Genomic DNA, 20,187 nt, shown 5'->3' with positions numbered 1-20,187 from the left:
AAAGAGACATTCTCACTTGGTACCTGCTCTTTATTCTGACATTTCTATATACCTTACGTTTAGTACAAGCTGGAGGCATTTTGACTCAGATAAGTGACAGAATAAATTAAATTGGTGCATTATTGGACCAATTTATGGATAGCTTTCCCCTCTGAATGAACTATGTGTTGAAAAAACATAACGCTTGTTTGGCTGTTGTATGTGTGGGGAATGGGTGAAACATTGTGTAGTATGTATTTGTAAATGCTTGTTACTGTGTTTTGAGTTCTATGTTTAGAACTTGCCTTCCTTGGTGGTTGTCTCAGCATTCTGGAATTCGGGTGATGACTCCGTAATTCGGCCGTTACTTCAGGACGCGGAGGCTGCTCATTGTTGTGGGTCCTCTTTATTGAAGTAAAAAAACATACTTCTTCTAAAGCCTGCATTCTTTTTCCTTGACTGCTACCCACACTGCAGTTTGGTACCAGGAGTGGGGTTGTCAAGGTGTATCCCACTGTCGTGAAGGGAACCCACCAACGGAGTTACTTCGGAGCAGTCAAGGCAAGGTGTTCCAGTGTCGCCTGCTCTTAGTTGTTTCGGCATCTGGAGGAAAAATGCCCATAGAGGAAGGTTGGTTGCGCACACGCTGATAGCGCATTTCTTGGTGTTGCCCTGAAGTGCTTTATGTCCACCTTGTTGCTGCGTTGCTTTGGTTACTGCAACAACGCTAGTTTTCACGTGGGGCGGATTTTATTTTATTATTTTTTGGGGGGATTCAAGCCGCCTAGAAGGAAAGACCATTGGGCACGATCCTCGCGTGCGCCGTCTTTGCACTGTTGCCTAGGATACGGCAACGATGCTCACAGGGAGGAAAGACCTTTGGGCACGACGCCCACAGTGCCTGACGTTTTCGTCTTTGGAGCATTGCCTGGGTTTCAGCATGCACGCTCCTCTTCCTGATTTCTGCAACAACATCTACAGTTCCTGATCTAGAGCATTGCCTGGGTTGAGGCACACACGCTCCTCGTGCTGGACACCACTTTTCTTGTGTCTCGTTTGGGTGTTGCCTAAGTTACGGTCACCACGCCCTACACTCTACATTTCAAGACGGTTTCATTTTTTGTGTTTTGCCGGCAAGGACATTTTTTCCTACTTTATTGAAGCTTATTTTGGGGATTCTTATTCATCCATATATTCTTAATTATGGCAGCTAATCAAAGCATTATCCAACCTCCAGCTTTCTTACAGAAAGAAGGAAAACCAGAAATTAAGTGGTCTGAATGGTTGCGCATTTTTGAGAATTATCCACAATGCCATAGATGCTGCTGACTATTCCCCTAATAGGAAGTTGGCTCTGCTGTTTAACCATCTTGGATTTGCAGGCCAACGGGTTTTTGATAACTTACCTGTGATTTTGTCACCTGGGGAAGGTAATATGTTGTGGAACTGCTACATTGAAGGAAAAGAACGAATGGAGAAACATTATTCTGATGACTTTAGTTATTTACCTGAAATATTTAATTTCGCCATGTGTAAACAATTGAGTGATGAGACTGTTGAGGAATATGTAGCTAATTTAAGAGTTTTAGCTACAAAGTGTGAGTTTGGTTGTTATCATAAAAAAATACAAGAATGACTTTTAGCATGTCGTAATCCAACTTTGGAGGAAGCTGTTGACTTAGCAAAGTGTATTGAAAGGTCGATAACAACCTCCAGAGTTTTAGCCAATCAAAGCAGTACTTTAGATTGTGCTGTCAATGAGGGAGCAGTTTGCTCTGTAAATAGCAAGCATGAGAGAGTGGGCAAGTTTACTCGTGGACGGTCAGGAAACTCTTCAGCTTGTGTTTCCGTTGTGGTTCGAATTTTCATTTTGGAAATGATCCATCTTGTCTGGCAATTGGGGACCATGACATTGATTTATTAGGCTATTTTTGTTCTCATTTGCAGTGTCTAGGTAGATCTATTTTTACCAAAATTTATGTTGTGGTTAAAGGGTGCAACATTGTGGGTTAGAAGGATTTGGCACGTCTTGGCATAATACTTCATCCGGGACATGAAGTTCCTGTTGTTTTGGGCAAATTACCTAACTTAAGCCTTTCTGATCAGGTTGCAAATTCAATATTGTCACATAACATTACAGATCATATAGTCAATTTGTTCCCAGAAGTGTTTAGAGATCAGGTGGGAACTGTTCATGGTTATGAACACTGCATTAAATTGAAGAAAAATGCAGTTCCTATAGTGTACAAGGTTAGACCTGTTCCTCTAAGTGTTAGAACAGATTTGAAATCCTTGTTACAGAAATTACAAGGTGAAGGCATTATTACTCCGACGGATTCTTCAGAGTGGGTTTCTCCAGTTGTGATTACCAAGAAAACAAATGGCAAACTTAGGTTATGTGTGGACTTGAGGTCAGTTAACCAGAACATCATGGTGGACTGTCATCCTCTTCCTCACATTCAGGAGATGATCACAAATATGGGTGGTTCAAAAGTGTTCTCAACTATAGATCTTCACTCTGCTTACCATCAAATTCCGCTGAGTGAATGTTGTCAGGATATAACCACATTTGTAACTCAGTTTAAAGCATATAAGTACTTGCGGTTGCCGTTTGGACTCACCTCAGCAGCCAGTGTTTTCCAGAAGTTAATGGATGATTTATTTTGTAACATACCACAGGTACAGGCTTTTCAGGATGATATCCTAAATCACACAGAAACTGAAGGTGAACATTAGGAGGTCTTAAACAAAGTTTTGCTTATTCTCAAAAACAAGGGTATGGCAGTGAAACCCAGTAAATGCAAGTTGATGGTGACAGAAGTGGATTATTTGGGTCACGTTATTTCAGGGGAACGAATTAAACCTAAATTCATCAATGTGAATACTGTGAGAAAGGTGTGTCCGCCTACTGATAAGGGTGCTTAAAGATCTTTCTTAGGTCTTTGTGAGTATTACACTAGATTTGTTCTAGGCTATGCTATGGAGGTACAACCTTTGAGATCTCTGCTTAAGAAAGGGGCCAAATTTGAGTGGACGGAAAAGTTGAATTCTGTTTTTGGAAGAGTTAAAGATCTAGTTATCAGTGCTCCTGCTTTACAAGCCTATAATTATTCAGGAAAACCCTTCATTATGGTGGATGCTAGTTTGATAGAGATTGGTGCTGTTTTTGGTCAGTGGGTTAATGGTTGTGAAAACACAGTTGTTTTTGCTTCCAGGATGTTAACTGAGGCTGAGACGCATTATAGTACTATTGAAAGGGAAGCTTTGGCGTGTGTGTGGGCTGTTGAGAAGTTCAAAACGTACATTTGTGGCACTAAATGTGAGTTATATACGAGTCACAAACCTCTTGTTTATCTATTGAATGGGAATGGTTTGGAAAAAGCGTCAGCACATTTAGTTTGTCTGTTATCCAAGTTGCAAGAATATAATTTGGTTACGCAATACATTCAAGGTGGCAAAAAAAAAACATTGTGCTGATTGTCTATCTGGCCTACCATTGCCTTATGATTCTTCGTTGGAATTGGATTCGGAACAAGAGTGTGTGGTAGTTTAAGTGGACGTTTTAGCTGTGTCCAGCAATCATATCTCTGAGCAAGAGTGGGTGTCTTCCATGTCTGATGATATTGTTCTGTCTAAAGTCTTAGAATTTATGAAGATGAAATGGCCACCCGGAAATAGCCTGTCTGGTGAGCTTAGAACCTTTTGTCAAGTGTCTAGTGACCTTTCATGTCAAAATGGAATTTGTTTTGGGGGGGATCTCATTGTTCCTCCCACTAATCTCAGGAACAAAATAATTGGTTTAGCTCACGAGGGTCATTTAGATATTTCAGCTACTTCTAGGAAACTGAAGTTGTCATACTGGTGGCCAGATTTGGACAAACAAGTAGCTTATTTTGTGAACAAGTGTCCGGAATGCACTGTCTCGGACAAGCATTGGAAAATAGTCACTAGACCATTATACCCAGTTCATATGCCAGAAAAACCTTGGGAAAAAATAGCATTGGATTTTTCTGGTCCTTTTCAGCGTTTACCAAGGCATATGAAGTATCTTTTGGTGGTGGTTGATTATTTTTCTAAGTGGGTTTATTATTCTTTTGCTTCTGATGCGGATTCTGATGTAGTCATCAATTTCTTAAGTAAGTTGTTTAGACTGGAAGGCCCAGTCAGTACAGTGGTAACTGACAATGGTACGCATTTTGGGTCAAAAAAGATTTGTGACTTTATGATTTTGCATGATATCAAACATCTCAAAGTGGCTTTACACAGTCCATCTTCTAACGGTTTGGTAGAGAGGGTTAATCGCATTTTCTAAACTGCTTAGGCGTCTAATTTTGATGTTACAGAATTTTTGCAAGAAAAAATGTGGCCATATTTATCTGCCCCTCATTCTACTAAACTTGTATCTAGATGGATGTTTGATGTTTTGCATGATAATTGTAAGTCGCCTGCTTCAGCTGTTGACAGTGCTTTGAGGAGCAGAGTTTTGGACAAACAGCTGAAGCAGAAAAATAATTTTGATCAAAGGACTAATGCCAAACATATTGACTTGTCTGTGAGTGAATGAATGGATTTTAATTAAGAAACCTTTTTATAGTGCGTAAAGGGGAGTTGAAGTTTTCCTTTCCAGCTAAAGTTCTTAAAGCTACAAAAGCTTCTGTTCTACTTCAAGGTAATGATTGGTGGGGCAAGAGCAGTGTTGTTCCTATTAATAATGAACAGATAAACATTTTTAGAGACATGTATCGTTTTAAGGATTCTGACGAATCAATGCTGGCTACGGATGTGAGCAGTTCTTTGCATGCAGGAACTGATAAGGTTAATCAATCCTCTAGTGATGTGTCAGATTCTTTGAGGTGCACAGATTCAGGCTCAGATGTACAATTGAATGCTAATAAAGTCTTAATATTGATTTGGACTTCACTGAATCTGACTCTAAATTAGTAACGACTCGCAGTTCTAGACATGTCAAATTGCCTTCTAAATTTCGTGATTTTGTACTTGTTTAGAGGTTTTTTTTTATATATAAAGTAGGGAGGTGATGTAGTATGTATTTGTAATGTATTTGTAAATGCTTGTTACTGTGTTTTTAGTTCTGTGTTTAGAACTTGCCTTCATTGGTGGTTGCCTCAGCATTCTGGAGTTCGAGTGATGACTCTGTCATTCGGCCGTTACTTCAGGACGCAGAGACTGCACATTGTTGTGGGTCCTCTTTATTGAAGTAATAAACCATACTTCTTCTAAAGCCTGCATTCGTTTTCCTTGACTGCTACCCACACTACACATTGTCACACAAGTTAATACATTTATTTCCATAAAAGCATTATATTTTGCTTTTAACGAAACACAGTAACACAAATGTATATCATCCAGTTGCTATACTTTATGTTCTATGTTTTGAATGGTAACAAAATGCAAATACATTTCTTAAAAGATGCAGATATATATGCTGTACACAACAGCTAATAATAACAGTAAAAGGTGAATACTATAATCCAGGTCCAGGCTTTTTAGAACAACATGCTAAATTAACTGAAATATTATAGCCTTTTAGCCCATCGTAGCAGGCTATACTGGCCATTAAAGGCCCACTCCAGCGTTCGGCTCGGGCCTTTAACTAGGGAGCGGGCCTTTAATGCCAGTATAGCACAGCTACGAAGGGCTAAAAGGCTATTCGAATTTTCTACCATTAGAGGGCAGAATGTTCTAATAAATAAAACTAAGGCCTCATGGAACCCAAGGGGACTGATGTCCACTCGGGCTCTTTGAGGCCTTTGTTCACAGCAACAGCTGTGAACAAAAATATTGGAATGTTGAAGCCCTGGACTTCTACCGGCAATTAGAAGCACAGAGCACTCCATTGTTTTCAATATAGCTTCCACCATTCCAATGTTCTAATAATGAATAGCCATTAGTTAGGTAACTTTGTTGGTGGTCTTTAAACTTCATAACAGGAGAGATATGAATTTATTTTGAAATTATGGAATTGTTCAAAAGATTAAATGAAAGATGGGAGATTTAAAAGTCTAATGGGGAGAAAAAGATGAAAACAGTTCAAACAAAAAAATACACAAGGTTGCACCAAAAAAATCAGTATTTACATAAATATGGGGAAAATGTACTTTGAGTGAGATCCATAATGAGTAAGTCAGTGTAGTTTACATCATTACTCTTTCACTTCTACTCTCTGCCAAACTATAGTCAAATGGTTTAATATTTAAGCACCTTAATTGGAACAATTCTTATTACATTTTGCTTCTATTACAAAAACATTTGCTTTATAAAACTAAAAAGATTACACGTTCAAAAAAGGAGGTAATTGTAACAGGGAGGAAATATATTACTTCTCACTCTGCCACATTTTGCACATCTCAGTAAGCAAACTGAAACTTTTTGTTATTTCTCCCTAGAAAAGTCACTTCTGCAACTGGTCTTAGGTAGGAGTAGATTGTTAACATTATAATGCAAAAAAATACATTTATTCAATATATATGTACAAAAGAAACAATCAGAGTAAAGTGCCAATTTAAAACATTTTTCCTAAAATCAGCTCAATGGATTTTTAGATTTTGATAAAAGGATAGCTTGTTAGGTAAAGTCCTATAATGTTACTACAAGTAAAATTACAGGTGTATTTTAGGAATAATTTGGCCGAATGTAGTGTACACGGAGTAGGCTGGGCCTACACTAATGCTAGCTAGGACTAGAAATTGAAAATAAGAATGAAAACATACATCACCTGCGGAAAATACCAGCACACCTGACAATCATCAGAAGGTCAAGGACAAAAATAAAGCGCACTCCCATAACTTCTGCCGTCCAGCTCTTGTGCTGTGAGACATAATTGAGTCGAATATCCGCTACATTTGTGTTGTGTCAATGTGTGTATGTCTGCATGTGTTTATATGTGTGTGTGTATATCAGCATCAATATTGTTATAAGGTGTGTCGAGAAGTGTTAAATGTTAGTTTAGATGTGTTTTTATAAGCATTTACAATTTCAATATTTGACATTTTTTAAGTGTGTGCATGAGTTAAGTTTGCATTTATACACCCTGATATAACATGATCATTTTTTATTATTTGTATTTTTTACATTTTTTGCATTTTTACATTATTGACAATTTAAAAAAAAAAAAATTCTAGGTGTAGGTCTTTGCACTGGTATATTGTTATTTCTATTTACAGCCCCCACTGGTTTAAGTGGGATTCCTCACATTACTTTGAATGGCTGTGCGTGGTGGATGCAAGACTTATCCATTGGCTTGGGGGTAGCAAATTCGAGCCTGTCTGAGATAATGTTCTACTGAAGTAGATGTGGGTGTAACTTTAGTGAATAGCAATGGACGTACCCTTTTCTACTTTTGTATTGTAATTTTATATACTCCTGTATGCCCCTTCTCCCTCTGGATATTCCCAATTTTTAGGCCATCCACCTTGCCACTCATAAGTCTATGCCTAAATATAGGACCATACCTTTGGGAAATGCATTTACGAGTATGTGAAATAGCAATACAAAAATACTACTACACATACCTGTAGCTGCCATTCTGAACTGCCTCCAAAGTATCCCCCCAAATCTGGCATGAACACTCAATTTGGAATCAGTTTTGGTAAAATTAGGTGAGGACTGATTTACTTGAAATGTATTAGTATTGCAATAATTGGATTTAGTATTAATGTTAACAGGCAGGTGATGAAAATAGAAAAGAGATCCAGGGTGTGGAGAGAGAGAGACATAGACTTTGGAGCAGACATTCAGCATCAGAAGACTATCGTTTTCAATGGGCAAATATTATTTTGACATTTAATATGTGACTATATAACATACCTGTTGCCTTTACTTTTTAATTTTTGATTTTTCTTGCAATCTTGAATGTCTCCATAGCATTTATCTAAACCGTTTTTATAAAGTGTTATATTCACTAGTTGAGCATCAGATCTAACCACTTAAATCCTGAAATCACATTTGCATATAACAGCACATAATAGCATCGAAGAGCAATCCAAAGAAAGTGGATTCAGTGTAAAATCATAATTTGCCACGTTTTGAACAGTTGTTCAGGAGTATATGACTTTTTGTTCTGTCTTTTTTTATTCTGAATAAAGTAATCAATCACTTAATATGCTATTCCTTTTATGAAAAACAGGAAAGCAAATGATCTAGTATGTCGGTCACAAATGTTAACAAATAAATAATATAATGTTTTTGAATTTCTTCTAGATCTCATTTGGAAGTGAGCTCTGAGCAATGGAAGCGTCTCCAACTTTCACTTCAGGAGCTTCTAATATGGTTGCAGCTGAAGAACGATGAATTAAGAAAGCAAGCGCCTATTGGAGGGGACTTTCCCACAGTACAAAAGCAGGATGATGCACACAGGGTAAGATATTCAATCTTCTTTGTTATGGGATAAAGCATACGCAAACTTCAAGCACATAGCAAACACCCTCACCAGTTTTGGGGGTTAGAGTAATATGGGAGATTTCTTGTCCTGTCATTTTTATTCTTTTTCACTTAAACTCCATTTACAGGAGCCTGTTCAAGCAGAATATGTTTTGTGGGAACTGTGAAAACTGATGTGTGCCACAGCTCAGAGAAATGTTCTAGTAAAACCAGTCAGCCATCACAATCTTATTGGCCTTTTATACTCAAGTTTTGCTCCTAAGTGCATTTTTTCCACAGACAATCAATTAAAAGCATAGTAAGTAATACATACTTTTCAGATTTTCCCCACCCAACCTCCATTAAAATGAAGATAAATGGTGTACACTTTGCCCATGGCAGGTGGAACATTTGACAACACAAGTGTTTCATTAATTTTTTGGATCAACATGCTCAGCACAAAGTTGTTAACATGGAGAGGAATATTTTTCATTTTTACATGACAATATATGTATTTACATTCAATATTGCTTTAATTATGAAGAAGAATATTTATTTTAATTTTAATATAGGAGTATATTTTATCCATATTTAATACTAACTGTTGGACTTGGCCCTTTCTGCAGGGTCATCCCAAGACTTTTTGGCTTTTCCTTTCACTTTTTGCTGAATGTGCTTTTGCTGGCTTTGGGACTCAGGAGCTCTTTACCACTGCTGGTGCAGGTGGTCTTCCCCTAAAACATGACAACATTGGCGTATACACAATTGTCATATTTAATTTACTCATATGTCTCTAGTGAATGTGCTCTACCTGTTCCCAGGACCTGTAAATTAAATGCTACTAGTGGACTTGCAGCACTGATTGCGCCACCCACTGCACTTGCCATTCAAACATGGCTCAGGCCTGCCATTGCAGAGCCTATATGTGCAGTTTTAAACTGCCATATTGACCTGGCAAGTTAACCTTCTTGCCAGGCCCAAACCTTCCTTTTTAATACATATGTCACCCCCAAGGTAGGCCCTGAACAACCTGAAGGGCAGGGTGCTTTGTATTTAAAACGTTTGACATATGCTTTTAGGTTTTACATGTCCAGGTAGTAAAAAACTCTTCAATTCGTTTTTCACAGCTGCAAGGCCTATATCTCCCATAGGTTAATATTAGGATGGCCTTTTTCTATTTTATAAGTGCAATTTCCAATTGGAAAGAGAGGGGACCACCAACGTTGGTGTCTCTGGAATCACTATTTAATATCACAACTTATCATGAAGGCAGATTTTAAATTGTAATTCTGAAAATGCCAGTTTTAGGAAATTGGCATTTTCTTACTTTAAATTATGTAGTATCTTCTGCCTGTCTACGAATACACATCTGGGTGGTTGATTGCTGGACTCTTGTGCATTCCCTGTAGACAGCCACACACAAAGAGAGCTTCGGGTGACTGAGTGGCATTCTGCATGTTGATGGCCCATCGTGGGCAGGATGGGACAGAAGAGCTTTCCCTTACACCTGAATAGGCTGGGTCCTGAGCTCTCTCAAAGGGCTGCATAACCCCCTGTAGTGTACCTGGAGCAAGGGCAGGAAGGGAAGGGACTTTGTACACTTCAAAGGCCTCTCTCTGAAGTCTCTCCCCACTTCAGAGACACCACTGGATGTAAGAACTGGTCTTCGGTACCTACCAAATCAGTAAACATCTGGACCTAAAGACATTCTGCCAGAAAGAAGGACTGATGTGCTGTGAACAGGACTGCCATTCTACTAGACTTCTGCTCCACTGTGCCTGCTCTGCTGCCCTCCTTGCCTGAGAGTAAGAAGGGCTGGACCTGCATCTCTACAGTCCCAGAACCAAAGTGACTCCAAGGGCTTGCTGGCTTGCCCACTGTGTTGAAGTGTCAGGGACATCAAAGACTTCACTCCACTCTGATACAGATTCTGGACTCTGCCAACTGTGAGTCTTACACTGCCAGGTGGTACCAATCCAGTCCTGGGACTTTGGAAATGGGTTCTGGAGCTGCTTCTACAGAAGTCCACACACTGTCATTTCTGCGTCAATCAGAACCACTGAATCTCTCCTTGAGGCCAACACCGCCACTGCTGCTGAAGACAAAGGCATCGCAGCTCCAACTTCCAAAATGCATTGCCTTAGTCCAACACATTGCCTTCACTTTGACAACTGCGTGGCTCTACGATGATGCAACCCTGACTGTGCAGATCGGAACCAACACATTGCTTTTGCATCATCCCATCTGCTCCTCGCATCGGATCCCCAACGCAACCCTCCACACAAGGTACTTTTTAAGTGGGACAAGGTTGGTCCCTTGAGCGGGCATGTGCTCCAACGTGGTCATCCTGAACTTTTGGATATATGATGGTCTAGCTCTACCAGATAGCCCCGGTTGGGGCTTTAAGTTTCTAAGTACTATATTTGCAGATACTCTTTAAAAATACATATCTTGGCTTCTACTGATTGAATTTTTTATTTTTCTTCATTAAACTAAAGTTTATTTCTCTAACCTGGTGTGGATCATTTTTGCATGGTGCTGTCAATGTTTTACTGTTTTAAGTGTTGCATAAATAATTTACACATTGCCTCATGCTGCACTGTGCCAAGCTACAGGGGGTTGGGGGAGCACAGGTCAATTTATGGTGTGCATCTGACTTAACCTGACTAGGATTGTGGTTCCTGCTTGGACAGGGCGCATACCTGTGCCAAACAGAAACCCAATTTCTAACACTAACTATTAGAAATAGGGTCTCTAGATGGCAGTCGGTTTGCACCCTGTCCAAGTAGGGACCCTCACTCTAGTCAGGATAAGGGAGATACCCAGCTCAGATAACCCCTGCTCACCCACTTGGTAGCTTGTCACGAGCAGTTAGGCTTATCTCAGAAGCAATGTGTAAAAAATGTGCAGATAATACATAGTAATACAGTGAAAACACTACAAAAGGACCCTACACAAGTTTTAGAAAAATAGCCAGTATGTGTCTGAGTAAAACAAGACCAAACAGGAAAAATCTAACATACAGCAATAAAGATATGAATTTTGCAAAAATTAACTTGAAAATCCAGTTCCTTGAAGTTGAGCGCTCCATCTTGGGCTATCACGGCGTCATGAACAACAAAACCAACAGTTCAGGCTGGCTGCTGTTTCGCGGGCAACTACTGTGTCAGGAAGACCCGCAAACAGTTCCTTTGAAATGTAGTGCGTCGCAATGAGATCCAGAGTGCAGTGTCACAGGCGTTGGTTCCAGAAAATGGCGCAAGAGTCGTCGGGCCCTTGAAGCCATACGTGTTGCAGATCAAACTCCACGCTGGTGATGAAGTCAGGAGCGCTGTAGGGAAATGATGCAACCTGCGGTGCCCAGAGGTCATGGTGCAGGCTGCAGCTCGGTGACGGCATCCTGCGACATCCGTGAGACCAGGGCTGCGGTGGCGCAATGTAAAACGTGAGGTGTAACGATGCAAGCAGCGGTGTCGTCATTGCTGAAGCGCTGCCATCGGTAGGCCCAAGGTGGCGGGGCCGGCTTCGTGCGGTGCCCATAGACCCAGAGGTGTCTGTTTACAATGCTGGAGTCAATGACACTGGTGTCGGTGAACTGGGGCTGCAGTGCAGGAGTACCTCACAAGCAATGTCCTCAGGCTACCGTCCAGGCAGCAGCATCTATGTCAGCATAGATCAGCGGCGTTGGGGATACCAGGGCTGCGGTGTGAGCAATGCGATATGGGGTGCGAGGTCCACAGGTCATGGTGCAAGCAGCGGCTGGGTGACGGCATCAGGTGGCGGCATCAGTGATACCAGGGTTGCGGTTGCGGTGCTATGTGGGGCATGGCTCCATGTGTCGTCGTCAGGTCACATTGCAGACAGCGGCATTGTTGACGGAGTGGTGGTGGTTTTTCCCAGTGTTGAAGGCAGATGAAGCTGAAGTCTTTGATGCCCCTGAGACTTCCAACAGGAGACAAGCTCTACTTCAAGCCCTTGGAGAAACTTCACAAGCAGGATACACAACAAAGTCCAGTCTTTGTTTTCTTTAATGCAGAAGCAGGAACTGCAGGACAACCCAGCAAAGCAAACACAACAAAGGGGCAGTACTCCTCCTCCAGCTCTTCAGCTCTTCTCCTTGGCAGAGGCTCCTCTTGTCTTGATCCAGAAGTATTCTAAAAGTCTTGGGTTTTGGGTCCACTACTTATACTAGCTCTGGCGTTTGAAGTAGGCAAATGTCAAAGAAAGTCTCAGTTATTCACAAGATTCTGCCTTGCCAAGGCCTGGTTCCAGACACCCTCCAGGGGGCTGGAGACTGCATTGTGTTAGGACAGGCACAGCCCTTTCAGGTGTGTCAACTCCTGCCTCCCCACCTTAGCCCAGGAGACTCATCAGGATATGCAGGCTACACCCCTGCTCCCTTTGTGTCACTGTATTGAGGGAATTCACAACAGCCCAACTGTCAATCTGACCCAGACTTGGAATACACAAGCAGGCAGAGGCACAGGACGATTAAGCAAGAAAATGTCCACTTTCTAAAAATGGCATTTTCAAACTCACAATCTAAAAACCAACTTTACCAAAAGATGTATTTTAGAATTGCGAGTTCAGAGATCCCAAACTCCACATCTATGTCTGCTCCAAATGGGGAACTGCACTTAAAAGATATTTAAAGGCAGTCCCTGTGTTAACCTATGGGAGAGATAGTCATTGCAATAGTGAGAAATGAATTTGGCAGAATTTCACTATCACGACATGTTAAATACGCCAGTACATGCCCTACCTTTTAAATACACTGCACCCTGCCCATAGGGCTGCCTAGGGCCTACCTTAGGGGTTTCTTACATGTAGTAAAAGGGAAGGTTTGGGCCTGGCATGTGGTTACACTTGTCAGGTCGAATTGGCAGTGCACAACTGCACCCACAGACACTGCAGTGGCAGGTCTGAGACATGTTTACAGGGCTACTTATGTGGGTGTCACAATCAGTGCTGCAGGCCCAATAGTAGCATTTGATTTACAGGCCCTGGGCACGTCTGGTCCACTTTCCTAGTAACTTATTAGTAAATCAAATATGCCAATCATGGATAACCCAATCACCACTACAATTTACATAGGGAGCACTTACACTGATCAGCAGTGTTAAAGTGCCCAGAGACAATAAACCAGCATACCATAAAAACAGGAGGTCAGAATGCAAAAAGACAGGAAAACCATGCCAAAAGATGCCAGGTCTAACACTAACTATTCAAACTATATTTGTGCCTTTCTTTAGTCTAACAATTGCTGCCTGATTTGAACACAAAAAAATGTTTTGCTGTTTAGGCTTCTGTTTTTACATCTGGCTTGACAGGCCTTATGTGTCTAATCGAAAAAAGAGCTTTGAGGAGTATTACAGAGAGGGAGTTTGGCTCTGCTCATATGTTGATGGACATGAGTACATGTTTTGATGGGGCAGAAGTTGTGTGCTTCCACAGAAAAAAATGCTTCCTCTCCATGCAGCTGTGATTATTTAGTTTGCTTATACAGGTGATTAAGCTAGGACTATGGCTTCTTAGACAAAGCTTATTAATACATATATAGTGTTGGGCTTTCACAGGCATCAACTTGAACTTGGCACGCTTATCACTGTTAAACTTCTAAGATGAAGAGATAATTTGCAATAATGTTGTACTCTGGCAGCAGAAGAGATCCCCTACCCTTTCCATCATTAACTTTACATTTACGAGTTCAGGTGTGTGTTTGAGAGCAGTATGGAATGCCTAGGGCTACAGAAGTTCAAGTGCACTTTTACGTCTGCCTTGAAAGCATAGCTGTTGCTGTAACTTATGGGATCAACAAAAAGAGCTTTTCAGGGTACTACTGAAAGAGGGGTATACGGTCCACCCTTATGTTGGTTTCCCTGGGCAAAGGACTTGAAATGGCCAAAGTTGTGTGGTTTCACTAAAAAGAGTGTTTGTAATGCACTTTATTGCTTGTGGCAAAGCTTACACTCAGTACAGCAGGACTGTGTTAGCTATGGTGACAATCCCCTGATCTGGGGTATAGGCTTGATCTCTTTCTAATTAAATATTTTGAAAAAGGTAGTAGGCCTGATATATTTATTGTGAAACGTATATGCTAAAGTCAATATGCTTTTAAGGGTGGGTTGGTATTACTCTACAGATAGGTATTTAGTTCCATGGAATCTCACATACTACCATAGTAGGCAAGTGTTTTGGTATTTTTACCCCGTCACAAACCGTGGGTATAGAAAATCTGTGGCAATACTTGTTAGTTAAGCCCTCTTAGGAGAGATGGTATTTTGCTTTACAGACTGTAATTTTACATATAATTGTAATTGTATGACTGTATGCCTGATGTTTGCCTTGTGGGAAAGCTGATACTCAGTACAGTAGGCGTGCATTGGTTTTAATGACAAATCAATAATAACACCTATAGTCCTGATTAGTAAACATGGAAAGGTTATGCCAGATGCCATAGGTTGGGTTTGTTTAGTATGAAACGTAATGGCAAATGCAGTAGGCTTGACTTATTTAGAGGGAAAAATATTTTTTAAATGCAATCGGTTTCTAACAGTGGACTGTTATCATACTATGCGATAAGCTGTAGGCTGATATTTGGTCACATATAATATCACAGGTTACCCCAGTAGGCAAGTTTTTTTTATATTGGTCACTCACTTTGACAAATCCTGGAAGTGGAAAAATTTCACTGTATTGATTCTGGCCCTATTGAAAGGGGTTGTTTATTATTTTGTCAACTGTATTTTTGTATATATTTGTGATTTTATAATTGTGTGAATAATGGTTGCCGGCTTACACCTTCTGCAGTAAGCTATTGTTGGTTCTAGTGTCAAATCAGTTGTAAAGCCTGTAGGCCTTATCGGTTCACTGGGAAAAGTTACATCAGAGTACTTAGAAGTGATCTTTTTCTAATGAAAAGTTATGACAAAGCAAGTAGACCTGGCTTATTTTGAAGAGGATTTAGATTTATAATACACTATGCTAACACCTGTATACAGATATTTTGTTACACTGAATCTCACACATTACCATAAAAGGCAAGGCTTTTGGTGATCCAACTGAACAAAGCATAGGCATAGAAGATTTGCACTATGGTAATCCTTTTTAAACTCGATTAGCAATAATTTTATATTGTTTTGACAACTGTAATTTTCTACCTATTTCCAGTGTTATTACTATATATCTTATGGGTGCCTTTGGGGAAAGCTTATGACCAACATAGTAGGTCCGAAATGCTTATGGGGACAATTCAGTGATAAAAAGTTATCGGCCTCGTTGTTTACTATGAAAAGTTGCGCTGAAAAAGCAGTACCTGTGAAAAGCCTTTCAGGGGTGGATTATGGGTAAATTGATATTACTCTGTATTAAATCTTACACATAGGTATGTTGTTACATGAAACCTCACAGATTACCTTTGTAAGGACGGATTTTGGTGTTGGTTACCTCTTATGACAAACTGTAAGGGTGATTGCCACTGTAATAAGTCTTTCTAAAATCTACTTTCAAGACCTGATAGGCTTAGCTGTGCTCCATGGTCTTGTAATAAAAAACAATCATTAACTAATACATAGGTCTATGTCTATAAATGTATATCTATATGGATACACCAGGGCTTTTAGGTCAGCCGTCTTCATTCATTGGTCTGTCTAAGTGTCATTCACAATCTGCTTTCATCCATGACAGCATACTGCATGTGGAAATGGTTCCATCCACGCAAGTCATTGGCTCTCTTGACCTGTGAATGACAGTAGTTGAGGACCACGTGTGCACATCCATCTGAAACTGAATGGGCTTCAGTGTCAGGACTGGTTGGCCAGTACTTTAGTTTTCAATTTTCAACTTTTATAGTTTCCCTTTGATTTGTTTGTTTCTCCTCTTTTTATATTAATTTTCTTGACAGGATACTGCAGCTCTCTAAGCATTGCTGACATTTCCACTTCCCCCAAACCTGACAAGCATTGTTGTTCATAGTATTTAATTGTTTTATCCTTGCATGATGGCCAACATGTTGGTTCCAGATGTGGTGTCCATACTGGAACTTTTAAAGAACAATAGACTTTTTAAACTACCTTGGGAAGACGGATACCCGGTGCTATAGTTTTGTTGCTGAAAGTATACATCTGCTGTGTTTATACGGCAACAACAAGATGATGGATGGATTCCTTGAATTAATCTCAGCTACTGGCGTTCGCTCTGGGCCACAACCCAATCCATTGTTTTTTGCCCACCATCCCACCTCAGTTTGAACCCAGTTATATGAAAAACAATCTTGACCCTGCTCCAATGTGAACAGTCCAACCTGAATGGCCATTCACTGCTGCTGTTTAGACAGCAGCCTTTTTTGTGTTTTTTTGTACTTGCATCATTTACATTTATCTTGTATGTGTTGTTCAGTGTGTGTGTTTTGTTGCAGTTATGTCAAAGAGTGAATGAAAGAATGAATCAGTGGATGGATGAAAGGATGCATGTGTGCAAAGTTGGGAGACAGAGTGCATGTATGATGTCCCATTGAGTGCCTAAACCCATGTGTAACACAAAATGCACTTTAATTCATAAGCCAGACCTAATGGTATTGCCAGTGCTTATTATGTCTGACGTCTTCCTTCTTCCTATTCAAAATGAAAAGACCCTAGTGCATGTCACGCCTCTAGCACAATAGCATTTATCTCACTCTGAGGAGAGTCTTATAGAAAGTAGGTGGTGCATCTCATTTTTCTATTTATTCGGCTGGGAGCTCTGGTGCTAGCTTGTCATGCTGGGTTTTCTTCTACTTCACTGAGTTCTCATGAATGATCTTGCCATGAACAGTGTTTTTTTTTACTTCATAACTGACTGATTATATAATTCAATGTGCTAATGTCACCACCATTCAACTTCTAAGGGGAGAATATCAGAGCTCGCTCGCCATGATAATTCAACTTATTATCAGAGCAAATATTTTAGCATGAACAGAAAACTGAAGGAAGGTGATCCTTTTTTTATTCTATCAAAACACTAACTGATTCCAAAACCCCATATCAAAGTGTTAAAAATTGTGTATAAAATGCAATTGCCTAAAATACATATGAAGAAACTAGTTTGGATGTGAGATCCCTTTATAGCCTGATGACAGCAGTAACAAAGACATGTCAAGTCTAGAACGCAGACAGCAAAATAGAAAGCAAGTGCTTGTATTCTGAAATTAATTTTTAAGTGCCAGGTTTGTCACTCACTCACTCACTTTCGTGGTCCTTCGTTGACGTCTTTAGAAATCAAATTGTGTGCACCTGCTTCCTTCTAAATCAATTTCATAAGCACCCTTGCATTCTCCCTGCTATGCTGGATTAAACAAATTATGTAGTATCTATTGTTCTAGCATTTACGCCACACATTGATACACCCTGATCGACTGAATGTGTGTCTCATTCCACATTAATTGAGTATTCACCATGTACATGGCCATGATTTCAACTTACATTGCAAATTAAATCAATGTACTCTGTGGATTACTTGACACAATATTCTCCTTCAGAGTTGGATGCAATGTAAAAGCCATTCTATGGCCGTCATTATGACCCTGGCAGTCCGAAGACCGCTAGGGCCGCGGTAGCGGTCTCGCCTCCGATGGGCCGGCAGTGAAGACCGTCACATTATGAGTGTGGCGGTTTGGCCAGTGCCAAACCGCCACATCCCTGCTGGTACCACCAGGGCGGTAGGGCGGTAGAACAGCCGGTCCAGAGTCCAGCACATCCGGGCCGGCTGTCCACTGAAGACCGCCAACTGTAGCATGAGTCGGCTTTCCGACAAGTTTTCCGCAGTGGTAGCACTTCCACGGTTGCCGGTGACAGGAAATTCCTTTCTTGTCGCCGGCAGATGACTCCCCCAAGCCCTCTTGCAACTACAATACTTCCCCATCCCTCTTCAATGTCAGTACCCCTCACCCCCCTTCTATGTCAGCACCCCCTCCCGGCATACACGCAGACGCACACACACACACCCACATGCACCCCGCATACACTCATTCACCAACACCTACATACATGCATTCACCAACATGCATACGTACATTCACTCACACGCATATATACACTCATTCACTTGCACCAACAGACACGCATTCACAAAAACATTCCAACATGCACTCACTTCAACAATCATACACGCATTCAAACACCAATGCACACATGCATTCTTACAGGCATGCATGCACGCATTTAAACACCCATGCACGCACATTCATACACACATACACACACAAATTCATACATGCATTCAAACACCCATACACACACCCATTCATATGCACACTTACATTCACACACGCAGACAAAACCCACTCACAAACGCACACACAACAGCCCCACCCTATGTTGGACAATCGACTTACCTTGACTGGCGAGGAGGTTGTCCGCCAGGGAACGGGAACAGGCGCTTCCACTGCCAACAGTGCCCCGCCATCAGGACACTGCCACGCCGTATTACTGCTCGAAATACGTCAGGCAGAGTTCTTTTGGCGTGGTGTGATGGCGGTGGAAGCGCCACTGCGCCACCGACCTCTAGCACGACTGCTGGAGGATTTCCACCCAAATTGTGGCGGAAATCCTTCAGTAATCATAATATGGCTGTCGGAAGACCGCCAGCACTGGCAGTCTTCTGGCGCCCTTGGCTTCCCGAAGTCATAATGAGGGCCTATGTGTTTATTCCATTTATTCTTATTATTCTCTTGATCGAATTCAAAAGTGAGATCTAAACTCTGGCCTTGAGAACCCAGTAAAATCAAATGGGCAATACAGCAAGGTATGAAAAGGAGTGACAGATGCTGGAAATTGAGATTCTGACTCCATCCACAAGTTCATCAACAGCAAATTGTTCGTTCAATAATGTAGTCTACTTAAATAGACCACATTCAATGACAATCCTTGTATATGCTCTTGAAACAAATGAAGAGATATGCGGATAGAAATTAAAATAGACATTTAATAGCCTTGACAACTCCTATGAGAAGTGTCATTACTGACCTCTCTGTTCCTGCTTTTTGAACACACTAATGTTTGCGATTGTTTAACCCCCTTCGCTGCTAGGGCCACCCTCCACCCACCCTGTGCAGAGCCTTTTTTCGGCTATTTGAGGTAGTTTGAGCTTAGGCCCCATAAATTTTTGTCCACATAAGATATCCACACCAAATGTGACCTTCTTCCTCAACATCATGGGGATTCTAAAGTTACCAAGGGTTTTGATTCCATTGAAGAGGGCTGAGAAATTAGTCAAAATATAGCAAAATTTGTTTTTTGGCGGAAAAATTAGAAAAAAGGGCTGCAGAAGAAAGCGTCTGTTTTTTCCCCTGCAAGTGGCATCATTGAAGGGTTTGTCAGGAACAGGCACGAGAATCAGGAACCAAGTTTCTCAACATGGTTTTGGCATTTTACTGGGACATAGCCCATTTTTCCTATTTTTTGTGGTTTCAACGTCCTTCCTTCCTACCAATGGTGTATCCCAACAAGCTATGCACTTCTGAAAAGCAGATGAAATTCCAAATAAAGCAAGGCGTCATTTGTGTATATCCTTCAAGGTTTTCTTATAGAAAGTAACAGGTGAAATAAAAAATGTAATTGAAATTGAGTTGAAAAAAACAGACACTTCTATCTACGTTTTCCTCTGTAACTTCTTCTAACTATGTCAGATTTTCAAAAGCAATATACCATTACATCTGCTAGACCCTTCTAGTCGTGGAGATATATAGGACTTGTAGATTCAACAGGAACCCGAGGTACCAGAGTCAATAACTGAGCTGCACCTTACAATGGTTTTTATTGTGTGCCGGGTACAGAGCAATTAATTTGGTAAAAT

The 20,187-nt window shown here is 40.8% G+C and overlaps 1 protein-coding gene across 8 annotated transcripts in view; it reads left to right on the top strand.

Annotated features, from left to right (window-relative positions):
• Window positions 1-20,187, top strand: part of DMD (dystrophin) — a 6,960,831-nt gene that overhangs the window by 5,426,571 nt on the left and 1,514,073 nt on the right. For all 8 annotated transcript variants that reach the window (XM_069204753.1, XM_069204756.1, XM_069204758.1 and 5 more), the window contains one exon: window positions 8,200-8,356. In XM_069204753.1, coding sequence (XP_069060854.1) covers window positions 8,200-8,356 — 157 coding nt within the window. The remainder of the gene's footprint in view (window positions 1-8,199; window positions 8,357-20,187) is intronic.

The sequence above is a fragment of the Pleurodeles waltl genome, chromosome 8 (genome assembly GCF_031143425.1).
Source record: "Pleurodeles waltl isolate 20211129_DDA chromosome 8, aPleWal1.hap1.20221129, whole genome shotgun sequence".
In the NCBI taxonomy this organism is placed as follows: Eukaryota; Metazoa; Chordata; class Amphibia; order Caudata; family Salamandridae; genus Pleurodeles; species Pleurodeles waltl.
The sequence above is the reverse complement of the archived record's forward strand: the minus strand, read 5'-3'. Positions and strand labels throughout refer to the sequence as shown.